This window comes from Limanda limanda, chromosome 1, assembly GCF_963576545.1.
Source record: "Limanda limanda chromosome 1, fLimLim1.1, whole genome shotgun sequence".
Lineage (NCBI taxonomy): Eukaryota > Metazoa > Chordata > Actinopteri > Pleuronectiformes > Pleuronectidae > Limanda > Limanda limanda.
This window is the reverse complement of record NC_083636.1, coordinates 23,249,274-23,264,219: the sequence shown is the minus strand read 5'-3', so window position 1 is coordinate 23,264,219 and position 14,946 is coordinate 23,249,274. Positions and strand designations below refer to the sequence as shown.

General features: G+C 39.1%; 1 protein-coding gene across 1 annotated transcript in view; it reads left to right on the top strand.

Annotated features, from left to right (window-relative positions):
• The first annotated feature begins 215 nt into the window (after window positions 1-215).
• megf10 (multiple EGF-like-domains 10) overlaps window positions 216-14,946 on the top strand; it is a 33,508-nt gene continuing 18,777 nt past the window's right edge. The window contains exons 1-4 of the mRNA XM_061075733.1: window positions 216-304; window positions 2,361-2,462; window positions 4,139-4,239; window positions 7,782-7,874. Of these exons, the coding sequence (XP_060931716.1) occupies window positions 4,179-4,239; window positions 7,782-7,874 (154 nt within the window). The 5' untranslated portion in view covers window positions 216-304; window positions 2,361-2,462; window positions 4,139-4,178. The remainder of the gene's footprint in view (window positions 305-2,360; window positions 2,463-4,138; window positions 4,240-7,781; window positions 7,875-14,946) is intronic.

Genomic DNA, 14,946 nt, shown 5'->3' with positions numbered 1-14,946 from the left:
GATTTTTTTAGGTAATTATTGTTAGTGTTAATTCACCACTGCAACTGACTTGCCAAATAGTGACCTTGGCTCACACACAGGACACATTTTCTGATGTTTTTATAAATTATTTATCTGCTTATCATTGTTTGACTACTCATATGCTAACCCGTCTTCTCCTGTTTTAGGGTGCAGCTCTTACAGAGATGGCTGTGTTACTGTGCTGTGACAGGACACTTCTATTGGCTGTGGTCATCTGTTTTCTGCCTTGCATCACTTCCTCCCTGAATTTGGAGGATCCCAACGTCTGCAGCCACTGGGAGAGGTCAGTCACAATGCTTCTGTCATGTTCTTTAAAAGCTCTTAGACCTCACGTTGCCATTGATTTCTGTTGCAGTAGTAACTGATTATGCAGGAGCCAGTCAGACCATATGAGAGAGCCACAGGTTGCCTTCAGGGAGCAGCCTTAGCCCTGTGTGAAAAAACACAACACTATCCTTAACTGTAATGTATCCAGTCCAACAGTGCAGCAAGGCTGTTTATTAAGTGGGCTCTGGAATTACAATGCAGGTCGTCACGCTCAACATTTGCAGCAGCCAAATGTGCAGTCATTCAGTAAAGCTAAGTATGGTGGACAATCACATACATGTAATGGTACATTCCAGGTTGATTTATTTTTAATGTGAGCACTTTATTTCTGCTGTCTACTTTGCAAACAACAAACGTTGCTTGCCCTTGAAACTTGACAGATTTGTAAAAAACTTTAAGAGCTGCACACACTTAAAACTAAAAATAAAACTTTTAACACAATCATTTCTTACTGTGTCAAAACTGTTATTATTTAAACAATACACTGCCACTAGTCACTGTCACTGACAGGCCCTTTTGCTGTTTTAACAAAGGGCTGTATTCAGTGTGAATCCCTACTGATGTATGAAGGTGGAGTCAGGAACTAGTTTAGCTTAACATGATAGGAAAGCAGCTGGTTCTCTGAAAGCTTCAAAATACTGCAACTACCAGCATTTAAAGGCCCTTTCTCACTGGATGGCAATCCACTTACATCTGGCTTTATTTTTCAATGTCAGAGTGTACAATTCACTTACACACTGTCTCAGTTTTGTTTAAAGTAATGTATACCCTGGTGTAAGACTACCCTCAGTGTGTCAAACACATGACTCTTTTCAAAATAAAGGTGTTAAAAAGGTGAAGTGAGGCGCTTGACAAACTTTCAAATTAAAAAGAAGCTTGGAAATCCCTTAAGCAAAATGTAAAAGAACAAAGGTAGAAGCAGATTTCCCAGCTAGATTATCTTTCAGCAGCTAATCTGAGGAAACAGCTGCGGACGCAGTCAGAGCACTCCTCTGTTATTGTCCCGTAGACTGACGGCAGAGAAAGATTAAGAGGGAGACAAGAGAGGGAAGGAGGACAGTGTGATACATACAGTGTTGTTGATGGTAATGATGTGGCTTCATAGTAAACTCTCACACCTGGCTTGATCATAAGAGGTGAGCCAGGTGTCACTTCACCTTTTAGAATCAGGTCTCACTTCCCTGCTCTATATACACATTTAAACATCATATATATATATACATATACAGAGAGAGAGAGAGAGAGAGAGAGAGAGAGAGAGAGAGAGAGAGATTTTACTCATTTAAAGTGTTTAGTTCTCCATGTATTGATTAGTTGTTTTGTTGTTTAATTAGCCAAGCGTCCACGAAAATGAGTTTGCATATCAGTAGTGTTTGTATAAATTGTATGTATTAATGTCTGAAATGATCCCTAGTTTTACTCACACAAGGCTTCACCCTGATATATGTCTGTTGGCAGAAAATGTGTCAGTGTCAAACAAGCATTCTAAATACATGATGTTTGGTGTAGCTTCTTATCATTTCTGAAGTGTTTTGACAGACTTAATAAACTATGTGAAGACAAAACAAACTTTTCACAAAAGGGCTGCTGATGTCTAACACACACAATAAATGGTAAAGTAAATAGATGTATAAATCTTGTCTAGTCTGAGCGACCACATTCAAGTGCCTTTTACTACAAGTCCCTCACACATTCCTACAGCCCTTCTCTACCACACAAACTCTCTCTGGGTTGGATGTGGCCTGTGTGTTAATGGTGAATGTAAAGCTGTACTGTAAAGCATTTGTGTGGCCATCAAAACTAGATAAGCATTATATAAATATAGACAATTTACCAAATTCAACAATCCCCCTATGGAACCTTGCCGGGTCCAAAATGTGGTTCATAGTATTACCAATGGACAAATATACGGAGGAAACCACAGACCATCTGACAAACATACACACACACATGTACACACACAGACACACACACTGATTTCTCTCTGGTCTCTTCTCTTCCTGTGGTTTCAGTTACTCAGTGACGGTGCAGGAGTCATACGCCTACCCTTTTGATCAGATTTATTACACCAGCTGCACCGACATCCTGAACTGGTTCAAGTGCACCAGACACAGGTAAGGGCGACAGCACTTGGGCCTGAAGCAGAAGTGTGTAAGTGTGGAGAGAATGGTGTTTGTTTTTTTAAACCTCTCCACTCTGGAAATCCATCACAGTAATATTTTATTTTTGTCAAGCTTACGTTATTGTCGCATGGTAATGCAGCATTATGCTGTATAGACCCATCATTATACGTTAGTAATCACGTGACCATACAGTGAGGACAAACCAAAGTAAAAGACTGTTCAGTGTCAACTTAGAACAGTAGGTTGGTAGAAATTTTTATCACCCAAGTCCATTTATTCTGGGGCTTATGTAGTAAAGTATGTTGCAGCCACTGCAACTATTATATTGTGCCATGTGACAAGCATGATCCTGAGCTTCAAATAAAAAATGATCATAACTACAGCAGCAATACTTTTTACATCATACAGCAGCATTGTAAGTTAATAGATAAATAGTCACTATGAACATGCCATTGCAACTATATTTGTATGTAATGCCCTGAAATTATATAGATAACGTCCAATCCAATACGTCAGCCACACATTCTGATCTCACAAAGATAATAATGTGAACACTTAAATGATTTAATTAGAAATTTGATCTTTATTTATTATTTTGACTATATCGAGAATTTGTTGATTTCAATAATGCGGCCCAGTTAAATATCACTATAACACAATTGTGAAACCAGGTGGTATATGTTAAAATGTTATAATGACAAGGGGTGATATAAAGGGCAGAAACAAAGGATTCACTCACTATTTAATCAAGCAAGGTGAGTAGCTACTGTGAATAACAAACTCTATTCATTTCCTTTACAATTTATAAGGTGCTTTGTATTAAATTCACTTGCTTAGTTATACATGATTTAGTTTAATAATACAGATCTGATTTGATCTCACAGGGTAGTCATCACTTAATCATTTTATATTCATAAAGCACATATTCACAAATCACAATTCGCCTCATCCTCTGCCCTTAACACTCTTCAAAAATGAGTAAAAAAAAAAAAAAGGGTTAGGGTTTAACAGGGGAAAAAGAGTAGAACCTCAGAGAGAGCCACATGTGAGGAATCTGTCACTCAGGATGGACAGAAGTGCAATAGATGGTGCGTGTATCAAAGCACGTCAACAAAATAACAATATTTACAGAAGAGAAATGACAAAGGAGTGTAGTGTCAAGTACCAAGTTCAAGTTTCAAGTTCAAACCATCTTTTTTGGACAGGACATTCCGCTTTTTTGCAATGTTATGTTGTTGAAAAAACAACTTCAAATTTTGTACACATGTGAATCAAAGTTCAGGTCTGGATCAAAAATAACTCCTAGATTCCTGACGGACTGCTGGAGACAAGGCCGATGTCATCCAATTTAGCTATATCATTAAATAATTCATCTCTGAGGAGTTTAGGACCAAGTACAACTTCTCTTTAATAAGTCAATGAGAGAATATGGCAGATCAACCAGGTATTTATGTCCCTTAAACTTTGCTGAAACTAATTTACGGATTCTCCTGGTTTCGTAGATAAGTATAACTTGGTATTGTCTGCAGAGCAATACGAAATTTCCTAATTATGTTTCCAAATAGAAGCTTATAATTGAAATAAAGATTTTTATTTAAAACAACAGTTTGTGTATGTATCAGGTAGGTATTTTTACTGAGTGTGTGACCCTGTGTGTCTCTGTGCAGGGTGAGCTATCGTACAGCATATCGCAGAGGAGAGAAAACCATGTACCGGAGAAAATCCCAATGCTGTCCGGGTTTTTATGAGAATGGAGAGTTCTGTGCCCGTGAGTATCTTCATTATGGCTAAGAAATCGGGGTTTTTTTTGCAACACTTCCACTCACACCGGGACTTTTTCAAAACTGCTAGAAAAGATACCCAGCTATCCTAAAAAATGATGTAATTACAAAAGGCCAACATTAGTTTCGATGAATGAAGTAATTTTGGTACACAGGTGACAAATTCAAAGAAAGAAACCTGGATGAATGAGTAGAGTAGTACAACAAATTCACAATGCAGGTTTGTGAATGGGTTGATGAGAACGATATTCAGGACCTCCTCAGCATCCACAGCTTAAGCTCAACACGAGTGCAGTGCTCGTTCTTAACCTGCCTGTTTGGAAATGGCTGGTTGCTTGGCCTGTGTTAAAGCTCTAGAGCTCTTTCAAAAACACCCCTTGTCATTAGTGAGTCCTCCTCAAACAGTTCTACAATATAGTCACCTTTTAATTGTTACTGTGCTGAACATTGTGTGCAGTCTACCGTACAGAGTGAAGTTAGAAAACTTTGTTTTTCATTGAATGTTTATGCTATATTATTGTTCACAGTTGAATGATTTACTTAACTGGTGTTATTTTTTAATACATTGCATATCAGTTATGTTGGAGGTCTGTTAAGCAATTGACACAATCTTCAGACCTAATTTCCCAACTTATCAAAATAAAAGCTCTTTAATTCAACTCAATGCAAAGTGTGCAGCAACAAAACATCATTGTGCTTTTACTTAGAAGACAAATTTCCAAACAGGAAGGGTTTCTATGAATGTTGTGCCCATAATGGAGATCAGCATCAGTGACACCCGTGAATGTTTATGTCATTCTCATATGGTGAAATTAAAGAATAATATTGTAATTGCTGGCAGGCCAGTTGCTAACAGTTACTGCGGTTTATCCGAGGACATAAATTATATATGTTTGCCTGTTCATACAAAATTTTATTTATATATATTAGGGGCGCTGTGGCCTAGGGGGTAGAGTGGTCATTCTCCAACAAGAAGGTTGACCGTTCAATCCCCACTCTTCCCCATCTGCATGCCGACGTTTCCTTGGAAAGATACTGAACCTCTAAATGGCCCCTCATAAATGTTGAGTGTGTACTAATTGTTGCTTTGGACAAAAGCGTCAGCCAAATGACATGTAGTGTAATATTGAACGTATCGTGTTGAATTGGATCAAACTCAAACACTGAACTTCCCTGGGCCCTTAACAATACATAAGTCAAGAGTGAGGCCTATAAATGGTTTTCAAGATACACGTTCCACACACAGATGGACAGGCAGACATTTGTGGGATCAGTTGGTAGATTATAGATTATACAGCTGCTACATACTGAGGAAAAAGACACGCAAGCCTCAGCTGAAAGACTGTCACTAGTCAGAAAAACAGACCCTGTGTCCTCTACATGTGTTGTCGTTACAGTGATTCACGTCGTTGAGGCTGCTGTGTAACCCCCCCCTTCCGTCAGTAGCTAGCAGGCAGTGACCGGTGTGAAGTCACTGCGACAAAAAACAACAACTGTTGTTCAGCAGTCACAGTAAAAGAAGGAATTGTGTTAACACATTTTCTAAGTAGTTGGTGATAAAATAAACTTTGATTCATGCAGGGATGTGATATTGCAGCCCTGCAGGAGTTCAGGGGGGAATTTATTTTGGTGTGAAAAGACTCTGTTGTATGAGCAGCCATCACATGCTGCTCTGTTAGACTCACTGAACTCCTGGACAAAACACTGCAGTGAGGAGGATCCGCTCCATGGCATTTCCACATAAGGAACTACATTAAGGTTAAGCTCAGCAGACTTAGTTTTGATACAGTTGATTTACTTGCTGCCCTTTACATTTAAAATATCCAGTCTTGTTAACAAAATCTTGTCAACAAAATCTTGTTAACAATGGGCCTCATTCAACAACCCTCCTTAAAAAGGAATTTCTTCTTTAAACCCACTTATACCTTTTTTTTACGAAGAGTGTTTGTTTTGTTATCTGGGATTTGTTCTTATGTAAGAACAGAATCTACGCCGATGAAGAGCACTCTTAAGCCCACCTGACAACTGAAAGGCTTGTGTAAATATTCAATTATTGTGTTTTTTACTTTTAATTCTAAAGTAGTAAAATAAGATTTTAAAAAAGACAGACAAGTTTCAGTGCACATTATAATCTTTTTAAATGCATGGCATTGTTGAAGAAGAGGACACACAGAAATTAACACCAACTCTGCACTTCCTCTCAACCCAACAGGGATCTTTACCCTCTTTCAGCTCTTCATTTGGTTTTGCCTTACACAGCTGGATATTTGGCTCCAGACAGGGTCACTTGTCTCTCAGAACTAGTTCTAAGGATGTGCTGTCCGACCATGCTGCAATTTTAATGTGTTTATAGTTGCTGTACTGGAAAGCAGAGTGGAAGGCAGCTGGGATAAGCCAAATGGGACGATGGTGCATATTTTCAGTCTCTTCAGAAAAACATTCATAGTCTTGCACTTGTTTATACACACGACATCCCGAAGCACGAGTCCTGCTTTAGAGATTTACTGAAGCACTTAACACTGAAGATCCAAATATTGTTCTCAGAGTTCGAGGAGACCAAACCACAGTGTAAGGGAGAGTTAACATTTGACTTTGATTCATCGGGTGGACACAGAAACCTCTCTTATCTGAATTGGAAAATACTCAAAGAAGTCAAGGAATTTACTGTTATTTGCATCTACATAAAATGAAACGACGTGTACAGTAATACCATCACACAGTGAAACTAGTGGACATCAAAACAATAATAAAAAACTTAAACAAATAGATTTAATTAATTAGAAGAGCGAGTACAGTGGGTTGAGAAGTTTTTGCCTTGATGTTGATGTTAGTGATATCACTGACCCAATGGTAGCTATGAAAATAAATTAAAATTGCTTAAAATGTATATAGTTGCTTCAGGTCTAATTAAATCACAATATTGAACTTCTTGTGAGAACACTGAGTGGTACACTTATTGAAATTAACCACGTATTTGATAGTGAACGTCTTCAAGCATTCAAGCTAAAACAACCTTCTTTGTACCTTGTTTCTTTGGTATGCAGTCTTCCCAGATCACTGATCACTTATTTGGTGCCATATACAAGAAACTTAACTTGATAATATATCAAATGTGTGCAGTTAACATCTTGTCCTCATGTCCGATCTGCAAGTGGTCAAGAACAAAAACAATGAATGATTAAAGACATTGTAAAATCAGTGTTTCCACCGGTTTAAGTTTGAACGTGGACTTGAAAGTGGGCCTCTTATTAGATAAGCATGACAACATTTTGATTGAAAATCAGTTTATATCAGCACTTTATGAAACATGTGGCTGCTGTTTCCAGCCAAAAGAAAGTGTAGATTAATAACTTGACTGGCAAAGTCTACTCCTAAACAAAGCGGTCCCAGTCCAAATATTTATGACACAAATCATTTATACTCAGAAGGGAGAATAAATAATTTTCTTGTTCCCTGACTAATTCTGATATTTTTTCTAAGTGTTATCGTACCGCTTACTGGCCTGTCTTCCTGTCTCCTCCGTGTACAGCATTTTGTGCAGAGAGCTGTGTTCATGGCCGCTGTATGGCCCCCAACACCTGCCAGTGTGAACCGGGCTGGGGGGGCTCCAACTGCTCCAGTGGTAAGTCCTCCAGCTGCTGCTGTCTTTGAGCAATCGTGTCTTTGTGTGTGACCCTGTTTTTTTCTGTGAAAGCACTCTGAACACACGGGAGAAAAAAACAGATGGTTGTATCATCTTACTGACTGTTCCACTGTACCACACCAACACATAACAGGAGCAAACACTTTGCTCTCATGGCTTTTTTTCTTTTGCCTCAGACTTCAAAATAATTTCTGAAAACTATCAACATTTCACAGGCAGATTATGAAGAATGTTGTGACCTCTTGTCAACACCAGCTTTCAGTTTGTGCTTGCTTCACTGTGGTCTGGCTAAGCTCAACGCGCCCTCATGTGAGCCTGATATTACTTTTCAATTGAATTAGTGTGCACAGAAGCTCATTTACAGTTCTGTCTCTCAGACATCAACATGATCTATAACACCCACCGCACAGTCTGTGCAGCCGTCAGCTGCAGTTTTCACTTAGGGCCCGCTTAAATGGATACAGATTTACACGTTTGTTTTTCATGAAAATCTAAACTCAAATCTCTCATTTGCAAAAGTATTCAGACCACTTGTTGTAGATCTAAATTATACGTTCGCTCTAATGACCCATGAGATCTCAGCAGCTCTTCATAAATCAAGAGTGTTGTGCAAGTTCACACTTAAAAAGATTTCAGTTCATAAAGATAAAAATGAACTAGGTCACAGTTTGGAATGTAATTTCACAGTCCCCAAAATAAATAATTTCATGTCATATCTTCCATTTTATAAAAAAATCTTGAAACCCACTAGGCCAACGGTGAACAAAGGAGACACTGACCAGGTAGCATATGAAATGAGGTTTTGTCAACAGGGACATGGTATATCTTTTTTGAATGAACAGCCATAAAAACCATTTCACCTTAACCTTACACAATTCACAAGCAACTAAACCAGCCTTGTCTACACACTGACAATCATGCTACTTCATGCCAACAATACACGGTGCCCTGACTCATTCAAACTTGTCCTATCAGGACTTTGATACTTCTTCTCAGGACTGATGTCCCTGTACACTATCGTAGCCACTTGGTTATGCCTCTCAGCGTAAATGCAATATCTTACACCCTGTTACTATGAGTGATGTGGTCGACCTCAGCCTCTGTGCATCCCGTGCTTAGGGCCTGTTCTTTTTCTTTGCTATTGTTCTCAGGCTGCAGGACTTAATGTGAGGAGTTGTCCGAAGGCATGAGGAGTCTTGACTTGTTTTTCTTGGGATGTCACGTCCTCCTATATGTCGTTTCAGTATTGCTCGGACTCAATTCGAAGTTTTCCTTGTCAGCTCCTGTGTATCTTGTTCCAGTAGCCTGTCCCAACAACTCACTTGAGCCTGCCCTGAGCAGGATTTGAACCTCTCTGATCTGCTTTTTCAAAGGCAGCACTACCACTGTGCCATATAATATCACCATCTCAATCCAGGTTCCTTCAACAACAGCTACTACTAGTATGATGAGATTCGGTGAGTTTTCCTGTAGCCATGTCTAAATCACATGAATAAATCACAGAACACAGCACTGATGGAACTCCATACAATTCCTCACTATCTCATCCATTCAGTGATCTGACAGTGCCTGTGATGACAAAAGAGAAGTGCGACTCATGTCTCCTCTTCTCCTCTCATCACTTTTCATTGTCTGGTTGTGCCCCTTCCTTTTTTTGTGAAGATTTTGGTTACATTATTGGAAATGTAGGAGCCAAAGTGTGTTGACCTTGCTATCTTTCATATCCACCTCTGTTGCTTTGGTGTGGATCGTTCTATTTTAAACTTTCTCTTTTGGCCCTTTCCCAAAGACATGGTGCTGATGTTGTTGCCAAAAAGCACAGCTCCACAGAATTGCTGTTACAAAAGTTGCAGTCGCTGTAGTCAGTAGCTCTGAGAGAGGATGCCAATTTGTTCCCCCTTATTTAGAGAGAAAATGATCAAAAACAGCAGCTGGGACTGATAATATGAATGTGAATATATAATAATATTATTATCTGTTGGTCTGACTGTGCCTGAGTAAGAGTGGAGTGTAAAAAACACAGCCGTCAGGTGGGATACCTTCTACTTACTATGGCACCAGTGGACAGAGAACAACGGCCAATCTGACAGTGTTTGGGAAATCCCTGTGTTTTGAACAATGAAGATGACTTAGAACTTTCTGTCAGCTGAAAATTCAAACTATAGTGTAAAGTGACCATGTGTAAATACACAGACTAACCAGCTGTCAGAAGGAGATGAAATTCATCACATCCTCTTTGGGGGAAAAAATAAACACAGAGAACCTTTTTCAAATGTATTAATCATCACATTAGAAATACAAAATCAGGCACACATGAAATCATTTAACAGTAACACACTGCCAGTGGTTGTATATTCAGTGAATATTAGGTATTCACACATTCATATACAACTGTATATAATTATTTATAATAGATAGCACCTGCACCACACTGCGGAAAGATGTATTTATGGATACCCTGGTTTTGATCAATATGTGTTTAGTGGTTGAAACACATGTTAATTTGTTTACATCCAACTTGCAGACAGTGTCCCCTCAGTGTCTGTGGGAGGTTATTTTTGTTTCTACTTATGAGCCTGTGAATCTGTCTCCATGCAAGTCTATAAGCTGATATGCATGAGGAGCCCACAGGGTGTGCCCCTGCTGTCTTCAGTTTCAGCCTGTAATAAAGAAGCTTATTGTTGTGTATTGGCCCTAGGGCTCTCCTGGGCCCCACTAAACCCAGCCAGTCTGTCTGCTCTCACACACGTCTAAAAAATATCTCTTGTCACAGAACTTAAAGAAAGTATGGATGACTTGCAAATATAAAGCTAAATCGTGGAAATAAGATGATTGATTTTGGAACCATGGTTCCTGTCTGTCTGTCTATTACGCAACGGGCAAAACTGGTTGCTTAAAGTTTAGTTAAGAAGAAATTTAAGAGACAACGGATGAGAAGACAAAAAAAAAGTATCTCACTCTATATTTTTTCAAGATTTTCCAAGCATTCAGTTCTGTTAAACTGAACCTTAAACATGTTGAACCTATCATACTGTTGCACCTATTAATGTTACTCTGTTATTCTAACCCAGCCAGTACTCACATGCATTGCCCCTAAACCAAGTCTGGACATTCCCCTCCCCTTCTCTGCAGGTCATGTCATGCTTCTGTGTGCTCACTGACAAGAAGCTCTGCAGACACCACTCATGGCTGGAAAACTACTTGTTTTGTACTTTGATTTAAAGGGGTTATCACTGTAGTGTTTTAATAAAAGGACGTTAGAGTTCAAACACTTCACTGGAGTTTCAGTGGTTCAAACCTCTAAATCCAAAGTTTCTGATAACATTAATGTTTTTTTTTTTAATCTCACAAAAATATATGTTTCTCACAATTTCCCAAAGCAGATGGCCACTGTAGTTTTTATGAAACATTATTCTAAAAGGAGGAAATCATTTCAGTGACTATGATATTTCAAGCTTTGGGAAAAAACAAACACAATATACTGGACACCCAGTCAGTAGGACACATTGATGATGATAAGACAAACAGATAAGACAACTGTTCTTTTGTGAACATCAATGTGTCATGGACCACGGTGAAGGACTTGACTCAGCAGACATCCTCTGACCCACTACACATTTATAATAAATACTAATAAACACCTTTCAGTGTTTTTAATAGATTTATTTTCTATTTTCCACACATGTGGACTTGTGGAGACACATTCTGCTGCTGGGTGTGGACTTATGTTCTTAGAGCTCACCTCTATTGATCAGATCTCTTAGGGGCAGGTATCTATAGCAGATGTGAACAGGGTCTTTCAGTGTGTGATAAAGAGGCTGAGAAGCTGCTGATTCTCCACTGATGTGTTGTTCATGTTGATCATGACCTGTGGGGGATGTTCTCAGTCCATTATGAGATACAAGGTTCACTGGCACTGAACCTTTAGTTAGTTTGTGATATTTATATTTTGTTTCTTTAGGTGATACAAAGGCCAGTGTGGATTTTTGAGTATGTATAGTATAGTATTTATAGTATTAGTATTAAGTAATAGTAGTATCAATAGTATTCAGTATAAACTATTGGATTTTCTACACTAAATGGTTGATTAAGTGGAGACCTATTTTTGTTTAAACACATTTCTGTGATAAAGCAGCAAATATGTTCTCTTGACTCACATGAGTCGCCAACAGCATTGAGCCACTGTTCATTCACGACCCCCTTCATAAACTGAAGTCTAATAACCAGATAAGACTCTGATGCATTGACTCTGTTTTACAGGTCAGTGAGCTTCAACAATATGTCTGAGGATCAATTTGGGGAACAAAAACAGGAAATGGCAGGAGGTTGTGTTCACTGGTGAGCAGGAATAATAGGAGGAGAAAACTGTGTGGTAGCAAATAACCTGAGGCACTGGAGCTTGTGATTAAAAGTACACATGACAACAGCACAAGATGTTCAGGAGGCCTCAAGTTCAGCTGTGGGAATATACTGAGAAACAGCACGACTGTATATACTACATAATTTGTATTTTTCCTGGAAGTTTCAGTCTTCTTGGGCTCCGTACTTAGTCGTATTTATGTCACCAGCTTCTCTTCCCTCACCTCAGACGAGTGTTGAAGTGAGATTCGATTATAAGGTGGCACTGGAGACACACTGTCTACTCTTGATTGGATCAACCCTGACACATGTTAATTCTGTATGAACAGGTTCTTAGGCTACGTCCACGTACAATACTACCTTTGAGTTTATTAAAACACATTTTCTGCTTTGTCTATGCCTGGTGTCAATAGTCACCCATCTTCACCCCTGATTGGCTCTTGTCAGTAACAACGTGACTTACCAGTGAATGCAAAGCGTAACTGTAAACAGCTCCACCTTGTTGTCTGTCCCTGCTCTTACTTTTCACCATTGCTGTTCCTCATTCGTAGCTTTTTTCTGTAACTAAGCAACCAAGTGCCGAGAAGACAATGTAGTTCCGGTTTACATCACATGACCACTGTGCATGAATGCTCTTGTGTTTTCATGTGTGTCAGTGTGGACTGAGAGAACAAACTAAAGCTAAAACCTGTGTCTGGATTTTAATCGCAAAAACATATTCATGTGGACAAGGCCTCAGTTTCCACCTCTGTGCTCCTCTTACTTAAAAGAGAGAGTGTTTACACTCAAACATAATGTATCTCAAATCAATAATGATTTGATAGATAATAATCTCGATATGACCTCGAGAAGACATTATACAAGACAGGATGAATATTTCTAACCAGGAATAATGAATTGGTCTTGATGTGTAAAACGATGTGTCTCTTAATTTAGTGTGTGTGTGTCTCAATGGTAAGACAAAGAGTGACATTTAAATAAGCAAACTAATGAAAAGCAGTGTGTGTTCTCTGTCTTTACACATATATAGACACTGTGCTAAAGACATTGCTGAATGGAGTGTTAATTTTTGTTGTAACATGATGATAAAACTCTGGAGGATACACATTCCCCTTCACCATGGGAAAGTGGAAGAATGCTACAGATGTTTTTTCTCATTGAGAATCCTCCGTATCAGTGTGAAAGGCGTTTCTTGTTCCCATGAGGGCACCATGCCTGGTAGACTGGGTAATCACTAAATAGATGGAAAAACATTCCGGCCCCAATCCCTCCTTAGTGAAGAGAGTGAGAGCTGAGCCAACCATCAGCAGCTCAAGTTACTGGCTCAAGACTTTGTGTTACTTTTAGGTTGAAGTGTTTTATGACTTATTGTGTCTGCATTTACTCAAATTTAAATGCATCGATGATGAAGTTTTACTCGAAATCAAGTTTTGTTCAGATATCGACACGTGAACTGTGGCGAACATTAAGAAGTCTAAGGATTCAAAAAAGAAAAGAAAAAACATGAGATCCTTTGTAAGACGTAGTTTGCATCCAGCCTTGTGACCAACCCTGGCACAGTGCAGTCTTTTTTGTTCACGACCGTGTTGAATAGGCCAGTGAAAGGGAACAGTCTGTTCTCCAGTGAGTGGATGAGGAGCCCCAAGCTCCTGGAGTCTGGCCTTTCTTCAATCTAGGTCAGGTTTCACAAAGGTACCGGGATGGCCGAGTTGAATGCAGGAAGGGTTTTACATGTGCATTTTAGTATTTCTAATCTCCACCTCCCCTTTATTCCCCACCCAACCCCCATCTTTCCTCACAACTGTTTGTCACACTGGACCAGACTGCCTGAGGAAAAGGAAGTATGCACTGTTTTCAGGGAAAGGAGAAGTAGGCTAATGCAGGAGGAATAAAAGGAGCCTGTTAATCACTTGAACAACCTCAGAATGGTGGAATGGTTGGAGATGGCTGTGTTACTTTGCATTCTGGGCACATAAACACCAGACTGTGTGGGTGTAGTAGAAGAGTGGAGCCCAGCTCAAAGAAAATATTTTTTCATTTAAATAAACAGTTGGTGTCATAATTGTGGCCCACAACAATAATCTAGATGACTAAAACCAAAATAGCCAAATATCAATTTGAGCCCCTTAAAATACAGTTTTAGTTTGGAAACGCGACTAACAGCTGTGGATGCTAAGTGTTGCCAACTCCTCCTGCTACTTGTCACCAGTGCTGTTTCTTGTTCATTAACAGGCAACCAACTGCAGAGAAGATATAATCTGCGTCCTGTTTACACCGGTACATGCATGACAACTGTATGAATAGTCATGTGATATGTGTTTAAAGGTCAGCTAGTGTGGACGGCTATTACTTCTGATACAGAGCTAAAATGCTCATCTAAACACAGATTGTTTTCATTTAAAAACAAGAACATATTCGAGTGGAAACAACCTCCGATTCCAACTCTGTGCTATTATCACCGAATCTCAGTGCAGCTCTCAATACTATAGATTATAATATACCTGAAATCCTAACTCATGCCTTGGTTTCATGGAGACTTGATTATTGTAGGTAATGTCTTTTCTGTCCCGCCACATGAGAGTCTTTAAAAAGGTCAAGACCATGGATGGTGGTTTATGATGCTGTGCTGAGAATTTTGACTAAATCTAGAATCCATGTTTTTTCACATGACATCAAATTTTGCATGTCAGAT